General features: G+C 41.3%; 1 protein-coding gene across 1 annotated transcript in view; it reads left to right on the plus strand.

Annotated features, from left to right (window-relative positions):
• Window positions 1-19,485, plus strand: part of CDK6 (cyclin dependent kinase 6) — a 165,012-nt gene that overhangs the window by 131,155 nt on the left and 14,372 nt on the right. The window contains exons 5-6 of the mRNA XM_036010266.1: window positions 13,632-13,682; window positions 18,446-18,581. Coding sequence (XP_035866159.1) covers window positions 13,632-13,682; window positions 18,446-18,581 — 187 coding nt within the window. The remainder of the gene's footprint in view (window positions 1-13,631; window positions 13,683-18,445; window positions 18,582-19,485) is intronic.

Genomic DNA, 19,485 nt, shown 5'->3' on the forward strand with positions numbered 1-19,485 from the left:
ATTATATTCATGCAGTTGTCTTTACCATTCAGAAAGGGAAAAATGGAAAAAGGTACTACTGCTCCTCGTCTTAAGATATAAACCTTAAGAGGGTAGGTGAAAGTGTGTGTGTGAAAACAATTTTTTAAAATACAGGGTAGGGCAAAAGTAGGTTTGCAGTTTCTATGGAAAATAATACAGTAATTAATAAATAATAAGAATAAACTATTTCACATAGTCACAACTGTAAACCTATTTTTGCCCACCCCTGTGTGTCCTTGATTCTCTGTAGAGACTTGAGTCATATTTGGTCTCAGCTTTGTTATGACTGCTAACCACTTTCTTGTGGTGGATTTTTGTTGTTGTTCTTGTTGTTCTTGTTCAGTCCAGGACTGTACAGCCAGGATTCAGATCCTGCTCTGGGGTATGATTCCATCCCTAGTCTGTTTGAAAGACCTCTTTAGAGATACCATCTTATCCATTTGTATTAAAGAGAGAGAAAAGAATTGATGCTGTGTGATTTCTTCTATATGTTATTTTCTGTTTTCCAAATCTTCTATATGCACATGTATTTTATAATCAGCAAAATAATTTCTTTTTAGGTACCCACCCACGATTTAAAATATAAATGCAATAAATAGGCCTCCTAAAAAGCTCAGCTGGTTTTCTAGTAAGTAAAATTTTATCCTGAGAAAACACATGCTTGCCCTGGTGATTGATCCCTGCAGTGATCTCAATCCCTGCACTAATCCCTGCACATAGGTAGATACCATCATTGACATTCAAGGGCCAGCACCCATATTTATATGCTAAGCAGATTATTTTTATTATTATTATTTTTAATCCTCATCCAAGGACATTTTTTTCGTTGCTGAGAAAGAAACATCGACTGGCTGCCCTAACCAGGGCTCAAACCCACAACCTGAGTATGTGCCCTGACCGGGAATCAAACCTGCGACCTTTTGGTCCATGAGACAACGCTCCAACCAACTTAGCCATACTGGCCAGGGCTAAGCAGATTGTTTTTTAAAGGAAAAAATGAGATAATCAGTCTTCCACTGTTTGGAGTATTTTTAACCAATGATTGAATCTATTTGAGGATATTTTTGGATCATTTGTAATCCTTTCTGAGTGAAACTTTGGTTCCCTTTTGAGCAGAGCTGCTTTTTTAAAAAATAAGCCACTCCAACCAACAGACACTTCTATTTCAGAAAATTTCTAGTGATTATTTTCCCCCCAGATCAACATTAAAATGTTCAGACTTGGATCATGTCATTTTGCTGACAAATGGCTCATGTCAATATTGAAGTGTTTGCAAGAGAGAGCGAGTGCCCATGAGTATAGAGGTGATCATAATTATGTATCAGAGACACACCCACAGTAGAGGCCTTAAGACTCCCTTTGGCAAAAATGTTGTGTTAAAGACAAGACTAGTGGATTCCTAGATTGAAAGAATGCCACATTTTTGTTATTATATCATGTATAGAATATTAGCTCTTAGGAGTGTATCACCATTAAATAGGCTTTTACATTTTCTCACTTTTCTGTGCATTGCTTTGATGTCAGCCTATCAGAGAGAGAGAACTGGAGTCACTTGGGTCACCTTGACTTCTGTAGCTAGTTTGTGTCCTGTGGCACATGTTGCTGATTACGCTCAGCATTTTGCTGCTGTACCTAGATAGCACTTCAGAATCATTCTCATCCCAGCTTGCAGCCTGTTACTTACTACCAGTCAATCAAATCGGACAAAATGAACTTCCTTGTCATTCTAGATATGCAGGTAGGTGGCCGCCTCTTTTGATCAGGCACGTCTGCAGACTGTTACTTTAACTGCGTGCACTAAGTCATGGGCAGTGCTCTTTCCCTGGGCAAGATGTATTGTGTATCATTTTACAAGGTCTTCTGCTAAAAGAGAGTAATAAATAACGTCTTGAATTATGGTATGAGGAGGGCACTGCCAGTGGTCTAATCCCTTATATTACATAGTAGCAGTGAGTTATTAGGAACAAGGAGAATGAAATCTGTCTGCCCGGACTACCTTTTGTTCTCACTGTTTTGAAAGATATCTGTTTTTTCAAAACAGCCCTTTGAAATAGCAAAGATAATTTTTTAAAGATTTTTTTTTTAATTTCCATTTCATAACCTCTTGCTCTGGGTGTCCTGCATAGAGTGACCAGCCATTGCAGTTTGCCTGGGACAGAGGCTTCCTGGGATACAGGATTTTCAGTGTTGAGACTAGAACTCTCCCAGGCAGATTGGACTGGTTGGTCACCTCATCCCTGGGTGCTCTATTCCCAGATGGCCAGGTATTAAGGAACATGAGCTCTGAGATTCTCACTCATGGACCACCTTCCTATTAGAGCTTTTCTTTCTATCCCTGGAAGGCACAGTGTGAAGAAACGCTAGGAGCCATGAGACAGAATGATTCGATTATAAGGGATGATGAGGTTCCAGTTTTGTTAAGTGATGTCCTCAGTTCACATTTCTTCTTTAGAGTGAAGGTCATTGATAAGCCCCAAGCCCAGCTATTAATTGAAGCCTGACTAATTAAATAATCTATGACACTGTTAAATAATCTATGCCACTGATTTTGCCAGGTATCCATGGTAATCTCTGATAATCTGTTGTCTTCACACACCACCACCATCCTTGCCCCAAATGGTCTTCTAGCCTGTTGTCATTAAAGTTTTTCAGTACGAAGCCCAACTTAAAATACAGTGAGTATTACAGCTGGGATTTCCATAAGGGAGAAGGACTGTCATCCAAGCTCTGTGGTTATTTGAAGAGACGGAAGACAGCATTCCCTGGGGCATGAAGTCTGAGAGGCCCGGCTGTTGCAGAAACTTACTGCCCGTAGTGAGACAGGTGACTCTATGGTGATCACAGACCCTGGACTTGCCACCAGTTTCCTAGTGATTAGTAGTATTAATGTAAATACTTCATCCATGCAGGAGTGCTTCTTAGGTTTGACTCGGATTTCTTTCCCTGCTTTTAAAACTTTCAGATGCAGAGTTACTTAGTACTTGGCCAGTGGTCTGACTTTAGGGTCAGAATGAGAATGAAAATGCAATAATGTATTGAGGAACCCAGACTTTAGAAAGTGGTTAATACATAACCATTTCTTTCCTGCCCTAAGAACTTCCCTGAGCAGTGTGATTGGACGGCAAGAGATAAAGGAGGCATTAGGAGTAATGAATGAGTAATTTGGCAAGAAAACTTAGCAGAAAGTGTATAAAAATAAATGCTTGGACCTCAGACACAGAATGAGACAAATCATGTTTATTGCTCCTATTGGACAAGAATGTTCCTGCCCAGGTTTCTAATTTTAAAGGTATGAAAAATACTGTATTTAGTAACACGAGGAAGGGAGTGTTATGAGCTGAATGTTTGTGTGCCTCCCAACAATTCAGATGTTGAAGCCCTAACTCCAATTTGATAGTATTTGGAGATGGGCCTTTGGGACATAATTAGGGTTAGATAAGGTCATGAAGAGAGGGTGGGTCCCACAACAGGATTAAGACCCATCAGCGAGCTTGTCCTTCCGGCTATGTGAGTACACGGCAAACAGGTCTGCAAGCCAGAAGCAGAGTCCTCACCAGACACCTTGACCCAGGACTTCTCAGCCTCCAGAATTGTGGGAAACAGGTTTCTGTTGTTTTAGCCACCCAGCCTATGGGGTTTTGTTTCGGCACCTCAGGCTGACTAAGACAGGAAGAGGTGGCACTGGAAGAAGAGGCAATTCTTTAAGTATTAATATTTAAGAGAAATGTTTATTTCTGGCAAATGGTAGATACTTAATAATCGTTGAAGTGATACATTTTTTAAATCTTAATAATCAGGCTTCTTTAGTCATAGATGAAATTAAGCCAGTTAATATGTTAATTGTAAGTTTTGTAATGTTTCAGAACTCTCGAGTGGTTTGGTGGGTTCTGGTTTCATTTTAATTCTAAATCTTGAATTGAAAAAGGATCAAGTGTCTGTCTGTCTGTCTCTCTCTCTCTCATTACTTGTAGTCCAGTAAATATGAGCCCTGTGTGGAGAAATAAATTAGTCACATCTGGTAACAAGGAAAAGTTAATTCAGCTATTTATTTTAAAGGAAATTACCAGACCGAGAGTCCCCTGCTATGGACAGATGGGCCGCACGCCCTGTAACTTACAGTCCTCTGGTCTGGACTGGGAGGAGCACCTCGCTTCCCTGCGAGAGGTTTTTCCTGGTCTCTGTGTCCTTGACAGAGCTTCAGCTCAGGTTCTCCTCCCACCCCTGCCCCCGACCTTCCCTGGTATTACTTGGGCTTTTACAAGTTTTCACCACCCTCCTTCCCACCAGCCCCTCTTCCTTTCTGGATCGGTTTCCTTAAGTGCCTCTGCCCCTCCACGCCCTCTTTAATCCCTCACTCTGTTTTGCCTTTGCTACACTTTTTCTCAACACTTGTCTTTCTTTGTCTTCCGAGGGGCCCATCCCTGCCCTGCATACCTGGGTGAAGTCAGCACCTAAGGGAACGTTCCCATCCTTCGTGCCTCTTGTTGCTTCTTTGAAGGTTTTGGCAAGATTTTAGATTTACGGGGACTAATTGTCAGCTAGCCCCGGTTTTTAAATACCCATTATCTGCAGTCGCATATTGTCTAGTGCCACAGACCAGTTTAAGCATAAATGGGTACAACAATAAATCAAATCCAGCTTGGCTCTAAGTGTGTATATATCTATTCTATATTCATATCTGTGCAAATACACATGCTCGCACTTGAATGACCCTGAAATGAACCAGGCAGGCGCATTTTGAGACAGCAGGGATTGAAGTTGATGGGAAGGAGGGAAAGAAAGCCTTCTTGGTAGGAGGACCGGTAACCATTCTTATGTATTAAGTGAGTGCCAGTTATGGGCAGAGTGGGCAGGGCATTACTTGCCCTGGCTCCAGAAGCGTGTAGGGGTTGGCCCTGTGCTCAGAGAGCTTCCAGTCTGGATGCAGATACCAACTATGTGTGGTCAACCCATAGTCACAACCCACAACTATGAGTGATAGAAGTGGGTTGTGAACAGATTACGTACCTGCAATGTATGGCAAGTAGCTTTTCCTTCTGGTACTTTTTCCTTCTGATTTTCAAAGTAATTAGTACTCATTAAATGCTAAGTACAGGGTAATAGAAAAATGCAGAAAACAAACAAATCCCACATAATCTCAACAGCCAGGGGAAGGCATAAAATAGTAGTTTTATAAGAATGCCCTTTTTGTACATAGATGTTTTGATTTGTTATTTTATCCTACCTTGATGAATCAGGTGTTTGGAGGAATTCAGATCATATTAGTAAGTTATTCAGATCTTCCAGAGCACATGTCTTCAAATGAGCACTTCACTGAATATATGGGAAAATAAATGTTTCCCATGTACTTTAAACTATGTACGTGTACTTACGCCTTTCATGTATTTAGATCCAAAGCAGTTTCCTTTGCAGTTTTTACTGTCATTCTGAATCTCATGTTTGCTTGAAAGTACAGATTCTTAACTACTATTTTTGAACAGCTTTATTAACATATAATTTACACACCACACAGTTCACTGGTGTCAGTCGTACGATCCAATGGCTTTTCATTTAGTATTTCCACAGAGTTGTGCAACCATCGCCACAAGCCAAAAAGAAGCCCCATGCCCACTAGCAGCCCCACACCCCCATCCTAGGCAACCACTAACCTACCTTCTGACTGCTTAGATTTGCCCCTCCTGTACATATAAGTGGAATCATGCCATAAATACATGCTCTTTTCTGACTGGCTTCTTGTACTTAGAATAACGTCTTTAAGGGCCATCTATTTTTAGCATTTATCAGTGTTCCATTCCTAGTTACGTCTGAGTGACAGACACCATTGCTTAATTCTACTTCATTCTGGCTACATCCCTTCATCAGTTGGTGGCCACTTGGGTCGTTTCCATTCTTTGGCTGTTATGAATCCTGCTGCCGTGTACATACATGTACGAGATTTTATGTGGACATATGTATCTCAACATTTTTGTGTATAATTGACTGTCTTTTTTGCATTTTTTCATTCTCAAATTTCATAAGTACCACTTTATACATCATTTGTCATTATTTGGAAAAAACAAGTTTAAAACTAAGTTAATTATTTTCTAGTCGTCTTTGCCCCCCACCACCGTCTCCCACCTCTCTCATTCAGGCCGGCTTTACTAACGACGCAAACGTAAGGTCATGCTTCTCCTTCCAGGTCACGTTCAGCCTTCCACCCGGTTCAGATCATCTTCCCTTAATGTCTTTGTGTCTTTCCCCATTTTCTTGTCCACCTAATTTGGGTTCTTCTCATCTTCCTTGTCCACGGGCCCCTCCCCGGGGGCCTCCCTGGCTCGGTGTCCATCCCCTCGGATCGTCAGTGAACATCTGCCGTGCTGATCTCTCTAAAACACTGCTGTTTGCTGCTCGCGGGGCGTCACACCAGCTTAGCCACTTATTGGGCTGTGTTTCCTTGGATAAGTTACTGTACTTCTCTCACATTAAAAGAAAGTTAATCAGACCACCTCCCAACACCCTAGTCGTAATGAAGTGATTGCACTGGATTTCTGTCTCATGCCAGCAGAATGAGATGAACTTCTCTTATTTCGGAGTCTTGTGTTTGTGCATCTTGTCTCCCACAGGGGCAAGGATTATTATGGTAGTAGGTAGTATCGTATATATGTATATTTATGTATAGATATAAATTTGTATTTAATAAATGTGTATTAAAATGTACAATATAATTTAAATATATGTACATTATATAGTAAGGCCATATATTATTTAACATATATTTTTTTTGGTGAGTAGTTATTTCCCAGCACCTAATGCAGCCCCGTGTGCTTAATGAATGATCACTAGATTAGTGTTTACAAAAAAAAAAAATCAGTTAATTGATTTTCTGCTTAATCTCATTATTTGAATAAGTGGTCATTGTAAGGTGATAAACATTTTTAACTTAACAGATAACAGCTCTAAAACTGAACATGGGAGCAAGTATAAAAAGTAGACATTCCACCCTGGCTGGCGTAGCTCAGTGGATTGAGCGCGGGCTGTGAACCAAAGTGTTGCAGGTTCAATTCCCAGCCAGGGCACATGCCTGGGTTGCAGGCCATAACCCCCAGCAACCGCACATTGATGTTTCTCTCACTCTTTCTATCTCCCTTCCTTCCCTCTCTAAAAATAAATAAATAAAATCTTTTTTAAAAAAAGTAGACATTCCCTGGGTAATATTTTTCAAAAGGTTGTTTTATGAACATGGAAAAATCCCTCTTCTAATCAAGAAAGATAACAGCCAGAGCTTAGCTGCAGGAGAAATGCGTGCTACCTAGGTGTTCCATGGGGGGATCCATGACTTCTTCTTCTTTGTAGTACCATGAAAGTATTGTCATTAAACAGAATCTTTCATCTCCCATTCTGCAAGAATCATTTCCTTTCTGTAACAGACACATCGGCATACACTTCTCATCTGCTAGAAAACATAACCTATTTCTAAATGTTGTTTTCCACTGTTCATTGAGATTGTGAGTGATGTTTATGCTCTTATACTTGTTTGTTTAAAAAGGCATGTAATCTGAAAGTTAGACCCTTTGTAATTTAACCCAAGAAAATGTTCTTCAATGATAGAAGAGTTTTTAGCTAAAACTACATACAGAAGAAGAAATTAGATTGCCAATTCAAAATTAATTAGTTCTTATTGGAAATTTTGATATTTATTCTTTCCTTTCTTGTTGATAAAGGTGTAAGAGTTTTAACAGGTATGGAGAATATATAGAGACCTCAGAGGAAGGACTGTTAGGCTTAAATATGACTTGTACATGCACCACATGGTGACTGATATCACCCTTTTTTCCTAGTTCTCCATGTGAAATACTTTGTTATCATCTGTGTATAACAGTGGCCAGGAAGGTGTCTACCATGTATCTACCATGTATGAGTGTGAGAAAGTGTGTGGATATGTAGTTGCCACTTACTGTAGGTGTACTGTAAAGTGGGCATTTTACAGGTAAGAATCAAAGAGCTATATGACTTTCCTAACGTCACTCAGGGAGAAATGGCTGTTCGGAGGCTCACACGCAGGACAGTCTGTCACTGAAGTCCATGCCCTTTCCTAAGTCAACAAATATTGTGAAAAGTCAGCACGTTAGGTACAGAGAAAACATTAAGGCTTAAACTCTTACAAATTCAAAAATGCCTTGGGGAAAATCCTTGCTAAAAACCCCCAAGAACCATAGTTGTTTTGGCATGGCTGTACCTAAGGTGATATGAGAAGAGACTTGACTTGGCTGTGGTTTAAAATGAATGCAATTTTGCCATTATATGTTGCAATAATCTCCTTCTAGTTAGAAAAATGTTTATGTATAAATGAAAAAAAACATTTCTTTCATAAAGAGTTTATCTTATCATTAACTATTATCAAGTATAATGATGGTGAAGGAAGATAGTTGAAGAAAATATTTGGAAATAACCTAAAATTTTCTTTCACAAAAACTCTTAGCAGTGTTCAATTTCAGACATTTTCCCCCAAATATTGTTTATCTTGTCAGATAAATTGCTCTCAAGGAGTAGGATGGCAGAAACCTTCCAGGAGGCTCCTTCTCAGTTTATGTGGGAATTCCAAACACAAAGAGGCTCAGGGCCAGGAAAGACAGAAGAGTTTATATAATAGAATGCAATAGTCTCAAGAAGTGAGTGTGGACAAAATCTTCTAAAGAAAAAGGAGTATTGCCCTGACCAGTGTGGCTCAGATAGTGGGGTGTCACCTCCCAAAGCAGAAGGTTGACAGTTCAATTCCCGGTCAGGGCACATGTCTGGATTGCAGGTTCAGTCCCTGGTCAGGGCGCCTGCAAGAGGCAACCTGTTTCTCTCACACACTGATGTTTCTCTCCCTCTCTTTCTCCCTCCCTTCCACTCCCTCTGAGAATAAAGAAAATCTTTTTAAAAAAAGAAAAAGGAGGACTGTAAGTGAGGTGAAGAGAAAAGAAATGTAGGTGTAAAATTAGAAATGGGATTCATAAAATTTAGATGCAACTAAGGTCTTGAGTGGATAATGTTTGTGTACCATTACTGAAGCACTTGGCTAATCTGCTGGGAAGTCATCTGAAGTAAGTGAGTGTAGTTTTCAATGTAGTAAAAATGCACAATAGTTTCTGACTTTAAGTATTGTCTTGTATAATAAAAAGATTTTTAATGTGTTTCTCCAGGCAAAGCAATTACACAGTCTTTATTTGGGAATGTTTTCGGTAAATGTAATCTTTTCATTTTATCGTTTAACCCCCCTCCCCCCAAAAAGTGTGTATATAAGGAAGAAATATTTTTAAAACTTTAAAAATAGAGTTCAGATTTACTACTTTTGGTAGACTATCTCTATTGCAAATTTTATCTTTAAATAATTAATTACAAAGAATTAGTAAGTGTGTCACCTGTGAGGAGGTTTATGTCTAACATCAGACAAGATGGGATCGCTTAGTGGATTCTCTCCCTGCAATGGTTTGGAAAAAATGCATGAGCTTTTTATCTTTTATGAGCCTCCGTCTCGTGGTATGTAATTGAACATTCCTCTCCCGTCTTCCGTCTTTGTGCAGGGCCTCTCGATAAAGATTTCCAGGAGGACTACATTCTTAGGCAGTGGGAAGAAACAGTTCAAAGTTATTTTGGACCTCCTCAGTCTGTCTCTGTATCTGGCCACCTCTCTCTGTCTTTCAGTGTCTTCCATTCCCCCTGCTTTGCTCCTTCAACCCTCTGCTTCCTTCCAGCTCAGCTCTATGTCATGGCAATAAAGAACCAGCCAACGCCGACTCACGCATGTCTGAGTTTTAGCTGAATCATTCGTACAATTATAAAATTATTCAAAGCAGCAGAATTAAGCTGTCCCTCTCCACTAATCCAAAGAATAAAAGATCATGTTCATATTTGTCCACGTGACACATACCATAAATTGTATGAATTAAAGACTGTTTCACCCAGCTGCCCTGAGGAAGGAAGAAATATTCAAAATAACCTCAATGAAAGTATGGTGCTGTGTGTTCCATCATTACATGGTGCACACAGCTCTTATGGCCATGGCTGTTTCCCATGGAGCCTTATTTCATACCATGTCCCTGGAGCAGTCTCCTTCTTTCATCTTCATACTCCACACCATGTTGAAAGGTTTTATCCTTCCTCTGAACCCATTATACCTTTCCATGCCCCCAGTCCTCTATCATAAACCTAGCTCACACAAAATACTCAGTTTTCTGCCACGAAGTCAATAGATGATTCTTAAGGGTTTGATCACATTTGTGTCCACCCCCTGGTCAGCTGAGACTCCTGATTCCAGTTTGGCCTCATCCTCCTTTACGTGCCCCATTTCCATTGTCTTGTGACTGTGTATTGACAAGCAAAGATCCGTTTTTTAGGAGTTACTGCCTACAGTCAGAGTTCAGCGGTTTTGTTCAATTCAAGCCAACCCGCATCTGCTACAAAGCCAAGTTGATAGACCTCAGAGTCACACGCAGGTCTTCCTAAGGTGGCAGTCATTCTGGTCTGTACAATGAATCGTTGCCTCCAAGTTTCTTGTACTCCCATAGCAGGTTTCGCTGAGTGCTCACAGCAGAGTGATTATGACCTTCACTTGCCGCACTCTGTATTAAAGGAGGCAAAACTGGTGGGCAAGCATCTCTGGCTCTGGCAGTAGGGTAGACTCCATGAGCTGAACGTCCTCTGCTAAAACGTCCTACAAATGTAAAAGAAAATGGATCAAACATTGGCTTACATGCCTGATGGAACCAGCAAAAAAATTAGAAATTTTTTGCCAAGGGACAAAAACTAAAAGGGAGCTGAAAAACAAAACGAAAGGGCATGAGCCAGCGCCGCTGCTGGGCCTCAGGCTGGGTCTCAGGGCCCACCAGGCCAGAGGTGGTCTTGTGCCTTTGCCTGAGAACAACATTCATTCCAGTCAGTCTGTCCAGTTTGCTTCCCAATATCCATTGCCAGCAGCCATGCGTATTTATTTTAAACTGCTCATGGTGCTCAAAGGTAACTTCACCCAAGCCTCTGTGGACACCGATCTGCGGGAAGAGTGGGGCGTTTGGCCGGCTGACACCACCACTCCACCAGCTCATCAGATTAAACTGAGGCTCCCTGTTCTCTCTGTGCTTGCTGACCTGGCACACCCGTCACTCCAGCCCTGTGAGATGTACGCTTAATAAGGAGGAGTCATTTGTGTTGGTTCCCGAACCTCACAATGCTGATTGCACTTAGTTTTGTAATTTCATGCTTTAAAGATTAAGGGAACAGAGGAGTGTGAAAAGAAAGAGTCGTTTTTATGCAAGAATGAAGAATGGTTTATCAATTAAGATGTGAGCAAAACAGGGAAGTGTAGAAGATTGGGCTGGGGAAGAATTTAAAAATATAGGCCATCTGTCAGTAAGTTTATAGAGAGGATGAAGAGCCCCAGTCTGGTGAGTTGCTTTGTTCCTTGTTAACAACAGAGAGCAAGACTCTAAAGTCACCTGGACACATGCAGAGCAGTCTGAGTACAGAATCTCACAGGCACCTGCTCGTGAGACCCCAGGCACTCTCTAAGTGCTCCTCACGCAGTCACTGTGCTGTGTCACCCCGAGGCTTAGCTGCAGAGACTGTGTGTGATGCAGAGCACATTAGCAACTGAAAGGAAAGCATTGCAACACAGTCATGAAGCATCAGACTTTGGGGCTGGACGGACCTGGTTTGAATCTTAAGCCTGCAGTTTGTTGGTGTCCTTAGGGTAAGTCTTGAAACATCACCTGAAAATAGGGACGATGATAACACTACCTTGCTCCTGGGGTTGTGAAAACTAAATGAGATAGTGTTAGGGAAGCATGTGGCACTATGCCACCATACATTAGTGCTCTAAGTAATGGTCATCAAAGTTCCATTGTATGGCTTTTCTAAAACTTAAACTTCTCACCTTGATATCTTTGAAACCTGTCTGGACGTCTTTTGGAACCCAGCTTCATTATTCTCTATGAATTTGGCTACATTAGGGATGTACAGATTGCCTGTATGAGTTTACTAAGGGCTGCGTGACAAAATGCCACAGACTAGGTGGCTCCAACAACAAATATTTTCTCACAGTTTTGGAGACTGGAAGTCCCAGACCAAGGTGTCAGCAGGTTTGCTTTCTTTCCTGCTTTGTCCTCACGTATTTGTTTGTGTGTGCATACGTTCCTGGTATCTCCCTGTGCATCCAAATTTCCTCTTCTGAGGGCATGAGATAGAGTGGATTGGAGTCCACTCTAACTCTGATTCTTTAACTCTTAACTCTACCCTGACTCTTAACTTGTTAAAGGCCCCATCTTGAATACAGTCGCATTCTGAGGTCTTAAGGTGTGGGCTTCAATACGTGAATGGGAGGGGCGCAATTCTGCTTGCAACATTGCCACGAAGGAAGTATTTTCCACTGCATTTGGAAATAACCATTTTAGGAATAATCATAATAAAAAGTATGGTTGAAGAATATTAAGGTGTCTTCCTCTCACCACTGAAATGCTATGACTTTGCAGGATTCTTTATATATAGTGAGTTTATTTATTGTGCATAGAAAATATTCAAGGGGTCAAGTTTAAAGCTTTATAAATGAAAATATATTATTTTAAAAATATGATCTCAGTTAATAGGCTACAGGTATTTTTTAAACACATCATTGTTGTTGAAAAATACCTGTCATTCATTGAGCAAGGAGTTAGGGAGCATTTACATGTGTACCATAGGTGTATATAAAATCAGATACAATATTTATTACCCCAGCACCTGTTCAGGCGACTCTCCAGGCCAAAGGTTAGGGGCAAACCTGGAGAAGTCCCTGCTCTCAAGCGGTATTGATCTACTGGGAAAAAATGCCTGAAGTGTCACCAAGTGAGCTGATTTAATTGCCAGTTAAATGCTCAATGGGGGCTGTGTGTCCACAGATGCCTCTGAGGTCCAGAGTTAGGATTTGGAACTTGTAGTGCTTACCTGCCATGACACTGGGAGAAAGGGAAATGGTATAATCAGAAAAACCAACCCAGAGGTAACTCACTGCAGCATTCAGAACAAGTGGGAGGAGAAGCTCATGAGGAAGGACTGTGATTGCCTAGTGGTGAGGAAAAGAGGCTCTGAGAAGGACCTGACCAAAAACATTTTCAAAGAATACTGCATTCCCCTGGTTTGAGACTAGGACAGTGATGTGTTCCAACTGTCACCAAGTAAAGCAGAACTTGGAGGCTGGAACCTGAATGTGAATGGTGGCACTGCTGTTACAATGGCCCTGAATAGGAGAGCCATGATTATAAAACACAGGCGTCAGGTACCACTAGATAGTCATGAGAGATCCTTATCATAAGTGACATTTAAGAAAAGCTTTCCGTCTTGGCCAGTGTAACTCACTTGGTTGGGCCATCGTCCTGTATATCAGAAGGTCGCAGGAGGGAACCAATAGACATCTCTCTCGCTCTCATCAGTAAATATATTTTTTAATTTTTTTAAAAGAAAAGCTTTTATTTACCAAAGGGAAGATATATCTTTTCTTTAGTGCTTCTTCTTCACATGTAAAGAATATTTTGCTTCCTGTTAAACTGTGATAATGACAAATATGATTGAAATGTAACCTGGAAAAACTTATTGTTTAATATGTATCTTTATTCTTTTAGGCCTCTTTTTCGTGGAAGTTCAGATGTGGATCAACTAGGAAAAATCTTGGAGTAAGTGATAACTGTAATTTTATCAGTGTCTGTAGCATTAAAACATTTACAGTGACTTTCCTCTGACATTCATATAATATGTTTATCTCTTGTCTTTCCTACCCCAAGCTGCTGCTGCAGACAATGTTACTATTTGTGTGGTGAGTGGGGACACGGCAGAGGTGCTGTTTTATGCAGAGCCCGTCAGGACATGTGGCCTGACCGCTGCGCTCTGGGAGTTTGTATGTTGCTCATGTGGGTCTTTGCGCTGCTCCTCTTCGTTTGCTTGGCTGAGCTCCTGTTCTTCAGTTCAGATGTGCTGTCCGCTTGGGTCATTTCAGATGCATCCACCATCAGAGGTGGGCGGCTTGGTGGCCTGGTAACCCAGCCTTGCCCACTGGGCTTCCTGCCCCCACTGAGTGTCCTTTACTCATCCAGGTTGGTTTTCTGGTGTTTTCCTGGACGAAGAATGGTTTGCTGCATAACCCGTTTTTCTTTGGAGCACTGAAATAGGAAGTGAGAATCCTAGATTCTATGTCTGTGGCTAAATAACTATGCAACTTTGAGTAACTCATGTAACATAACCTAAAAAGAGCTTCCACAGTGCCCGGTACACAGTAAATGCCTTTAAAATGTTAGCTATTATTACAATTCATTATTAATCGTTTAACCATTTTGTTCCTTAGCTTCTTTCCCTGAGAAATGAAACTTGGGCTTAAGTTCTCTTTAAGTTCCCTTCTTGTGCTCGAATCCTTTGGTCCCAGTTGTCTGTCACTTAGCTCCTCGATGATTTGCAGAGTTCCGTTTGTGCCTGCATGTGTGTGTGTGAGGGTATGTGTGCTTTCCTGTTTCCAGAATGCAAAAGGGGGCTTTCCTTCTCCCAAAGCATGCAGTATGGCTTCCTTTTGGGATTTGTACATTTGCCAAGTTCCATCAGAATCGGGGTGGAGTAGGAAGAAAGTGGGAGTTATAGAACCAGAAATAGCCCTGATCATTGGTCTGTGACATTTTATAGGAATCCCAGTGATTTTTATGATATTTGCAATCTGTAAAACTGGAGAGAAGTACTCCTAAAGAAAAGAATTCTATTTTAACCCTATCTACTCATGCATGACTACTTAAAACAGTTAGAATACAACTGGAACCTGATTCTGTTCTGTTGGTGGCTGGAAGCAGCTCCAGTCGACATCTGCTAGTGCTAGGGCCACTGCTGAGTCAGAACCGGGTGGCTTTGAGGTCTGAAAAACACTTGCCAGTTTTCCTGTCTGGGAGCGGTCAGGGTCCAGGGCAACAGCCACAACTGCTACTTCTGCTGACCACTCTGTAAGATGGGTGGACTCAAGGCAGAACTTGCTTCTGGGTGTCAAGTTCTTTGTCATTCAGCAATGAACTCCCACCTACTCTTGCGCATTGCTGTGAAGGGTGAACTGGGAAAGCCAGGCATACCCAGTGACCCTCTGCTAGCCAGGCATTGAAGTCCTTCACCTGCTTTTCCTCACCGACACCACCTGGGCATCTGGTCCACCTCCAGCACCGGTGTTTGCAATCTTGTTAACATTGTTGGTGCCCTGAGTATACGAAGCTAGTGAGATAGGTGGGCCAGAAGGAACCTTGGATGAACATGCTTCCAAAGGAAAGCCAGGTCCACTTTTGGCAAAGGCCTGCGATCGTAGGTTGCCAAAAGAAAGAAGCCACAAAGTTCTACATGTTTTGTGCCTTTTGATTTTACTTCTTGGTTTCTGGCATTGTTTCATTGAAATGATATTCTGCTTCCAAAGTGCAGTTATAACTGTGGCGTAGAGAAAAGGGACAATGCTGCACCCTAGTGTCACTTCAGAGGAACTTGAAAAATGGTTTCTGTGCCCACCATCACTGCCATTTATAGGTTTTGTGCTCTGTCATTCTTTCCAGTACAAATGTCAGCGTTTAAGGCTTATATTCAGCTGTCCAAATACTGAAATTTGATGCAAGCACTTTTTAATGGACCTATCAGAATTTCACCACACTCACATATGGGCCGTAAAAGTCCATACTGCATTAAGGTGATTTTTTAAAGAAAGTTATATGCACATTCTCTTAAGGGAAAGAAAAAATGTTTGTGTTTAGGAAGATTTATACTTTCAAAGAACAGAAAGGACTTTGAAAGTGAAACTGAATGCTGTTAGCCTGTGGCATTTTAGAGCATATTTAGGAGCAGAGTCATAGTTAAATAGAAATAAAATATTGGATTTGGAGTGAACAGAACTGGGTGCACTCCAGGCTCTGTGGCTGAACTCGCTGTGTGTGACTGTAGCAATTCATTTCATTCCCTAACTCAGTTTCCCCATCTCTGAAACACAGTTTTTAAGGCCTGACTTACGTGTTGCAGGAGGTTGTTATGGGGACCAAGGGAGGTGGCAGATTTATAGACACTTATAAAAGTTATTTATATAATAACAGAATAGCATAAAATAGAAATTATATTATATTATATTAATAGAAACATGTATAAGATTATATACCACACATACCTATTGATACAGAGACAGTGTTTTTTCCAGGGATTTTGGCATTCATCTGCCCATGTTGTCAGATTTAACTCAATATAAGTATATTGAAAGCTGCAAATAGAAAGATTTTAAATTATTACTAAGAGTCGTCATGATCCTGGCTGGCGTAGCTCAGTGGATTGAGCGCGGGCTGGGACCAAAGTGTCCCAGGTTCGATTCCCAGCCAGGGTACATTCCTGGGTTGCAGGCCATAACCCCCAGCAACCGCACACTGATGTTTCTCTCTCTCTCTCTCTCTCTCTCTCTCTCTCTCTCTCTCTCCCTCCCTTCCCTCTCTAAAAATAAATTAAAAAAAAAAAAGAGTCGTCATGACTAATTTCTAGGTACCTGGTGATGATATGCAAATACATTGATAGTGAAAATGGCTAAAAAAAAACTAAAAAAGGAATGGAAGAAAAATGTTAAAAGTTCTTTAATAAGCATTCTTCTTTTCTTCCTCTGCCAGTCTCATTCTATCCAAACACACACAGATTTATTTCCTTTCATAATTCATGATGAGGTTTTTTTCTTCTTTTTACTCTTATTCTAGATCTTGCTATTTAACCAATTTGCATATTGCCCTTTTCATCTGCCTCAATGGCATGGCTCTCCCAGCATGCTCCACAGAGGGAGGGTTGTCTTTCCCGACACCCGGCGATGGGTGCAGCAATGCCGCAGCGTCGGCTTTTCCCAGACCAGGGCTAGAACCTGGGCTCTGTTCAGGCAACGGAAGGAGAACAAAGCCCTGTAGAGATTCTGTTTACCACCACATCTTCCTGAAACCTGGAAGCCCCTTCAGGAGAACACCTCTTCGGTGCCCCAGTCCCAGCAAGTGCAGGCCAAGAAGACCCTAATTTCTACCGTACTTTACATCATTTGGTCAATATTTGAATAGCCATAGACTCTGTTCACTAAACTGTAATTTTAGTTCAGAAGTAATCAGTCTGTGTGAGACCTAACTTCTTGCATCCTCTGATTGCCTTTTTTTAAAACCTACTACCACCTGCACCTAAGCTATAAATAACATCTACATAGTGTATATTATGCTGTGTAAGGCCACTGACCTATTAATATTTCCAAAGAACCTTAAGTTACCCATTAGTAGAACTCAAGCAGTTTATTTTAGTGTGGTAGCTATGCGTTGCCTACACATTTTAAATTAATAACATTATTTTCCTCGTATGATAATAATAATGGGCAATGTATTGATATTAAGTCCTGTGTGTCAGGCACTTGCTGTGCATTTATGTAAATTATCGCTGATCATCATCACAACTGTAACAATGGTGTAACTTACCACCATTGTTGTATAAAAAAGACAGTGAAGCTCAAAGAAGTTAAGTAATTTGTCCTTACCTACCCATAAGTGGTAAGTGCAGAATTTGAACCCAGGTCTGCCTATTTCCAAAGCCTGTGCTGTGTGTATATTATTTGATGGTCTGTCCACATTTCTGATCCCAGAATAATTTTTATTTATTTGCTCACTTTGGAATACCCTAAAATAGTTCTATAATAAAAACCTATAAATTTGATAGAAAATTGTACTGCAACAATTAAAATAAATTTTAAAAAAACTATAAATTAAATTTGATGTTAAATTATAAAATAGTGTTTGCATAACACATGTCTAATATACCTTTTAGTTTTTTGTTTATTTTTTTTATCTGATTCTAATGGATATAATTACTGTCTGGGGAATTATTCTTTAACCAAGAATACAACCAAATTTATGTCTTAAGAAATCGTGTTAGAGGAGCACCAGCAAAGCATGTCAGTACTGAAGTGTCTGGTCAGAACACAAAAGCACTCACAGGCATGAAGGCAAATGTGATGTGTCCATGCAGGTCTACTCTAAACATGCAGGTCCTGCTCTGTCAGTATTTCAGGGCTTATTGATAATAAAGCATTTTTCATTTCTTCATTATCTCTTTCATTTACTGCCTGCTCCCAGAGTCATCTCTTGTCTCTCCCCAGTGCACGGTGCCGTTCTCCTGTGAGATCACCCTCTCCCCCGTGATCACTATATTGTGGCCAGGCAGACAGAAATGAGAATCCTGCCCGTCATACACGTGAGGGGCTCCTGGGGCTCTGTGTCCCCCATGCCTGCCCCTTACACCTCACCTGCCAAGGGGGAGCAGGCACCCTTAGGAGACCTCACCCCTCTAAGGGGGCGTCATCTCCTTAGATCTCGAATTTGGTGGGAAAGTAGTGTCTGCACAGCAGCTAATGCTTATGTTCACCTGTGGTTCTTTGCAGCGTAATTGGACTCCCAGGAGAAGAGGACTGGCCTAGAGATGTGGCCCTTCCCAGGCAGGCTTTTCACTCAAAATCTCCTCAGCCTATTGAGAATTTTGTAACAGATATTGATGAACAAGGCAAAGACCTGCTTCTGGTAAGTTCAGGCGATGCAGGGCTGATCTGCACTGTGCTAACGAGATACTTGTGCCCTGCCCACACTGGGTGGTGGGGACTGCATCACATGCCACTACCTCACAAGGCACGGGTCACGATCTCTCTGCAGCTCTCATTTCCACACCTGTAGCAGCTGGGGTTTCTGATTCTGGAATGTCTTCCGTTCCTATAGAAAGAAGAGTCTGACATGCACACTTTTCAATTCTTTAATTTTGAACGTTCATTTGAATGTAGCTTTCGAAGGCCTCTCCTTTCACGTAGACATGTGCTTCTAATAAGTACTGAATGTGTCATGCACATATGAAATACCTCATTGAAAAGGAGGACTTCAGGGTCTCGTTTAAGATTCAAATCATAATACTTGGCCTTTTACATAATTCCCTGTTGGCCAGAACAAAAGGTCGGGGAGTGTACCTGCTGCACCACTCTCGGTGTCTGGAACCCAGTGAGTAACGAGTAGATCCTTTCCCACTGAAACAACCTTCCCTATCTGCTCCTAGACCAGGAGGAGCCATGCTCCCATTCCATCAGTGTATTCTGAATTTCAGACATAGACTTAAGTGTCTGTAATAGTAGGTCTTGGTAGAAATGTTACGCTTCAGCTCTGTGTGATCACAGCGAGTGATTGGCATGTTTGCAGAGCCATAGGTTTTCCCAGTGAAACTTATAAAGATTTTTATTTATTTATTTTCAGAGAGAGGGGAAGGGAGGTGGAGAAATCTCAATGCAAGAGAGAAACATTGATTGGTTGCCTCTCCCAAGCATCTGCACCGGGATTGAACATGCAACCGAGGCATGTGCCCTGACTGGGAATCGAACCAGCGACCTTTTGCTTTGCGGAACAAAGCCCAACCAACTAAGCCACACTGGTCAGGGCCAGTGAA

This window comes from Phyllostomus discolor, chromosome 10 (assembly GCF_004126475.2).
Source record: "Phyllostomus discolor isolate MPI-MPIP mPhyDis1 chromosome 10, mPhyDis1.pri.v3, whole genome shotgun sequence".
Lineage (NCBI taxonomy): Eukaryota > Metazoa > Chordata > Mammalia > Chiroptera > Phyllostomidae > Phyllostomus > Phyllostomus discolor.